This window comes from Psammomys obesus, unplaced genomic scaffold (assembly GCF_907164565.1).
Source record: "Psammomys obesus unplaced genomic scaffold, mPsaObe1.curated_primary_1811, whole genome shotgun sequence".
Lineage (NCBI taxonomy): Eukaryota > Metazoa > Chordata > Mammalia > Rodentia > Muridae > Psammomys > Psammomys obesus.
This window is the reverse complement of record NW_026596095.1, coordinates 22,359,378-22,365,105: the sequence shown is the minus strand read 5'-3', so window position 1 is coordinate 22,365,105 and position 5,728 is coordinate 22,359,378. Positions and strand designations below refer to the sequence as shown.

At 39.9% G+C, this 5,728-nt stretch overlaps 1 protein-coding gene across 1 annotated transcript in view; it reads right to left on the bottom strand.

Annotated features, from left to right (window-relative positions):
- Nucleotides 1-5,728, bottom strand: part of Cenpe (centromere protein E) — a 70,528-nt gene that overhangs the window by 28,968 nt on the left and 35,832 nt on the right. Inside the window, exons 26-29 of the mRNA XM_055628173.1 lie at nt 4,267-4,557; nt 3,993-4,148; nt 2,613-2,894; nt 180-338 (exon numbers count right to left, since the gene is read on the bottom strand). Coding sequence (XP_055484148.1) covers nt 180-338; nt 2,613-2,894; nt 3,993-4,148; nt 4,267-4,557 — 888 coding nt within the window. The remainder of the gene's footprint in view (nt 1-179; nt 339-2,612; nt 2,895-3,992; nt 4,149-4,266; nt 4,558-5,728) is intronic.

Below are 5,728 nucleotides of genomic sequence, written 5' to 3'. Positions count from 1 at the left end.
CACACACACACACACACACACACACACACACACACACACACACACACTTTTTCTCTCTCCCTCTCAACTATTTTAAAGAAAAGTACAAAATAGGTTCCAAAATAATTCAGTGCTCAAACAGTGGTCTTCACTGTAGCAACTGCCTCAATTCCTCCCACTGCTTCTTGCTTTCAATTTACCTTTCTCTCTAGTTCATCAGTGGTTGACTCTAGTTGTGCCTGAATACTTGACAGCTCAGTTTCTTTTTGGGAGAGGCTCACTATTAGTGTGTCAATTTTGTTCTCTTGGTCTTTCAGGGAACGATGAGCAAGGTTAAGTTCCTCTTCAGTTTCTAGGTGCTTTAATATTAAAGAAAAGTAGAAGACATTATAGAAATTTAAGCATCATAGCATAACTAATTCCCTTTTTGAAAAGATTTGGTCATAAGGAAAAGCTTTGCTTGTCAAGTATCTTGAGAAACACCATGCACAGAAGAAACTATTTCAGCTGTGACTTTTCTGAGATGCAGGGACTGCTCGAGCTCTGCCTGGAGAACCCAGTGCAGGCACAGCAATCCATCTCTCACCTTTAACCTGCATAACACAGTAACCCCAAGGGTACAATGCTGGCACACATAGCTTGGTGGTAACCAACAGCTCTTTAATTGGACTTAAGACCAGCCCAACAAGAGGAAAATAATGCCTAGTTCTAGAAACCTAAGCAGCTACTCGGGGCTGGTGAAGTCCTGGATCGTGGAAGAGAATCTGTAAACATCTCTTTACTAAACCAGAATAATCCTAAATATTAACTCTAAATATTTACCAATTTGAGCATTTCTGCTTCTTCCCTCAGCGATACTTGATGCTGACTTTCTGCCTTTGCACTCTCCCTTTGTTGTCCCGCCCCACTCACCACTTTGGTAAACTCACTGTCCTTTCCTTCCACACTGAGAGACTGTTTTGTGTAAGATGCTAAGCATCCTAAGATGCTTCTTGCATCTTAGGAGAATTCCAAGACAATACATTTGATAGCTAAAGACAATTACAGAAGAAAAGAAATTAAGGCATTTTCTTATGTTATGGAGATAGGATCCAATGGCTTATTTACAGAGTAATCTTTCCGCATTCTCTCATTCTGCAGGTAGCTAACATGCTTTAACTAAAAGCTCACTTTATTGTCAAATAGCCCATTAGATAAAGGCTTTTTGTCCCCCAGCCCCATGACTTCTGCCCGAATCATACTTTAAGGAGAAAGACAGATACCATGCCGAATCTCACCAAACTGAGGAGCTAGGCTATTCAGGGCATTGATGCCTGGCATACTTAGTATCATGGGTCATTAGGAAGGGCTTCCTAGGGGAAAGAAATCTGAGAGTTGAAGAATGAAAACACTGGTTACACAAAGGTGTGTGAGTACTCCAGGTGAGGGGATGATTGGAGCATTAGAAGTCCTGAGACGTACATAAGATTATAGAAGAGCCAAGGAAGGCAAGACACCAGTGGGATCTATGATCTGGGGACTCACGGGTCACAGTAATACAGTAAACAAGTTCAAGAAGAAAACACTTTGTCCCAGAATGGCAACTGTGTTAGTCATGTGTAAGAATGAATTAGCAGGACTGGGGAGTTGGCTCAGTGGTTAAGAGCACTTGATTTTGAAAAGGACCTGGATTCAATTCCCAGCATGCATGTGGAAGCTCATCACCTCCTCGAGCATCAGGCACACATGTGGTAAACAGACATACAAGCAGGCAAAACACACATAGACATAACATAATAAAAACAGACTTAAAACAAAGTGAATGTGGGGAGTGACAAGGAAATAATGGTAATCCTATATTATGGTGGATAATGTGGATAGAAAAACGGGAGGGTTTTAATGTTGGTTACATGCATATGAGCACGTGCACACAAACGCACAGTGTACAGAAACTGAATTACAGAGTGAGTGACGGGAAGACAAAGGAAGAGTAGGGATGATTTCCAGGTTTCTAACAAAAGCAATGAAGACAGGAATACTTCATAAGAGAAAAAGGTTTTGATAAAGCAGGATCTTACTTGTTTGGCTCGGCCTGGCCTTGATACAGTCCTGTCACAGCCACCCAAAGTCCCGAGAGTACAGTTCTCTTCACCAGGCATGGCAGAAAATGGGGTTGTGTGTGTGTGTATGTGGGGGGGGGGGTGTTTTTAAAGAAAGAAAACTTTTTTTTTTTCTGGTTTACTGTTTTCTGGTTTACTGTTCTGGTTTACTGGTTTCTGTGATTAAAGCACTGATTCTTTTAAGTCAATTTTGGATACTCAAGAGAAAATATATTCTGACAGTTTCAATTGTTTCTTTACAGTTAGTACCATTTTTTAATTATTCTGTTTCCAGTCACTCCACAATTAGGAAACATTTTCAGAAAGTTAGTAGTAGATTTTAAATGTGACACAAGCAATGTGTTTAAATGTGACACAACTTAATTCAGAAAAAACACTAGTTAAGTAGAAAGAAAGAAAGTCACTTTACCCAAGCATAGTGGTACACATGACTACACCCGGGCCTGGGGAAGCAGAGGCAGGAGAATTATGCATTCGAGACCAAGTCTGGCTACTTGAGACTGTCTCAGAAAACCAAAGTAAACAAAAACTCACCTTAGCTAAAGTTTTTCTGGCCTCTTCTCTCAGCTGGGCACACTCGGCCTGAAGTGCTTCTTGTATTATTTTCAGGTCATCTCTCTCTTTGGTGAGACAGCTGACAGCTTCCCGACTTTCTTCAAGTTTCCTGGTGAGCCCAAGGCTTTCTGTTTCTATGCTCTCCGGTGGTGCAGAGTCCACTGTTCCAGAGTGCTCTTCCCGGGGCTCCGGCTCATTCTCCTTTCCTGAACTCTCTGTGGCTTCTCTTACATTAGGAAGTAGCTCTTGGAGCACTGGGATCTTGGGATAGTTGAGAAAGCACAAGTTTACCATCTGAAAACTACATTTTTTTAATGTATGTGAGTGCTCTATCTGCATGTACACCTCCATGCCGGAAGAGGGCATTAGATCTCATTATGGGTGGTTATGAGCCACCATGTGGTTGCTGGGAATTGAACTCAGGACCTTTGAAAGAGCAGCCAGGGCTCTTGACCGCTGAGCTATCTCTCCAGCCCCGAAACTACATTTTTTTTTAGTGGAAAACATCAGAGAAAGTGGCCTTGAACCTTAGAGTCTCCCTGAGATAAGACTCTATTATGTACTCATTCATTCTCAATCCATTTTGACTCTATATGATGTCTAGTTTCAATCTGTCTCCTTTCGCTTCAGTGTAGACCCAAAGTGAACCAACGTTTATAAATAATCATCACACTATTAACTCAGTAAGTTACAGGCTTAATTTCTAGACTCGTTCCCAAATTATAAGCAAAAACAGTTGTCACAGGTGTTTATGAATATTCCAGTATGTATAGTCCCCATCTTTTGGTGAATCCAAATGCTACCAAGTGTGTGCACACTGATTTCCCATTTACCTAGTTTGCTAGTGGAATCATGGAACTTTGTATTTCTATTAAATATCGTATTTCTACAGTTGCTACATTAGTTGAAGAACTGTTTAAACGTATACACAATAGTTTCAATGGTTGGCAGAGAGTAGGTTTTAAAAACGGATTGGTCCAGTTATCCCAATATCTTTTTCATGGCATTTACAATTATTTGATAGTATTTTGTTCATTTGATCGCTTATTCATTAGGTATTTCTTTCTACTATAAACCAATGTGGATTTTTGTTCCTCTGTTACCACTGTTTTTCTTTTTCGAGACAGGTCTTATATAGCTCAGGCTAGCCTCAAACTTTCTGTGGAGGCTAGGCTGGTCTTGAACTCCTCATGGTCCTGCTCTACCCCCAAGTACTGAGATTATAGGTGCGTACCAGCCCAGACTGTCTCTGTCACAGTAGATAGCTGACAAATTCTTACCAACAAACAATCCATAGCTACTTATTTTCCTTCAAAGAAGAAAGGGAGAAGTGGCCAAGGACATGAGGACATAACATACCTTTTGTTGTAATTTGGCATCAGACTTTTCTGTGTCCTGAGTGCTGGCTGTTTGAGCTTCTTTCTCAGAAATGCTTCTTCTTAGCTCTTTGATGACTTCTTGGTGCTCTTTTAGTTTCATGTGAGCAATGTTTAGTTCTTCTTTTGTTTGTAGGCCCTTGGTCAGTAAGTGAAACGTAAAGAATTTTATAGCATTTTCCCTAACACCGCCGCCCTCTTTCCAGCTGAATAGCTACTAAAGAACCAGAGAAAGAAAAGGCTATGGTATTACTTACCGCAGCTTCGATTTCTCTTGCATACTCTTTAAGTTGTTGTCTTTCTACTTCAAATGACTTCTGCAATTCCTTTAGATCATTTCTTTCTTTGGTTATAGATTTCGTCTTCTCATAATTTTCATTAAGCTTCTGAGCCAACTCAAGTCTCTCTGTTTCCATGCGTTCCAATGCCAACCCTTGGTTCTTAAATTCATTCTTTAAGTTCTCCATTTCAATCATCTTTTCCTGCATCTTACTCATATCCTCTTGTGTACTTAGAAGTTGCTGTGTTATCTCTTGGAGTTTCTGGTTCTTAGGAGGTACAATTTTTATAATTATCATGTTGCTGATATTTGGCCATATTTTTATGTAGTTCCATTAACAGTCTACCTCAGTGAAAATGTATAAGCAGCATTAAAAGTAAACTAGGCTTAGACACAATGCTTATTGTGGGTTAAACAATTCCAGACTATCTAGAAACCCAGAGTATGAACATGTTTGGAAATGGACTTTTAAGGATATAATTAGGTGATATAAGGATATAAGTGGATATAAGTGGCGAGACTAGGTTCTTTTGGAGTACAGTGGTGCCTCAAACCAAGGACAGAGAAGGGCACAGAGAAACCTGGAAAAGAAGGATATGAGGAAATAGCTTCAGAGACTGGAGTGCTGCACTTCCAGGGCAGCTGGAAGATGCTGGACACTAGTTAGAGTAAAAGGGACTCTTCCTTCAGCCATCGAAAGGAACGATACAGACACTTCAACTTTTAAATGCTAGAGATCAAGAATGGTACCAGTGGTACATGTGGAGGCACAGGGCGCACTGCTTTAATTCTAGCACTAGGGAGGCAGAGGCCAGCAGATTCTGTGAGGTGGAGGTCTGCATAGTGAGTTCCAGGACAGCCAGAGCTACAGAGTGAGACCCTGTCTCAACAAACAAACAAACAACAGTGACAGAATGTTTTTGTCTTGTAAGCCACTGACTTTATCGTAATTCTGGTATTACTTTGGAAACATATATAGCTTGATCAAAGAAGCAAGGTGAAAAAAGAAAGAGACTAGTTAAGTATACAAATATAGATCCCAAATAATCACAATTCTCTATTATATAAATCAATACTATACACATATCATTTGTTTATTTAGAGACAGAATCTCATTTTGTAGTCTAGGCTGGCTTGGAACACATTATGAAGTCCAGGCTGGTATCAAATTTATACTGATCACCCTGCTTCAGCCTCCAAGCTGAGTCACCATGCTTGGCTTCCCATCACATTAAAGTTCTTATCTCTCTCTCTCTCTCTCTCTCTCTATCTATCTACTTTTAACAGGATGCTTATCTATCTATCTATCTATCTATCTATCTATCTATCTATCTATCTATCTATCTATCTATCTATCTATTATCTATCTATTTACTTTTAACAGGATGCTTATCTATCTATCTATCTATCTATCTATCTATCTATCTATCTATCTATCT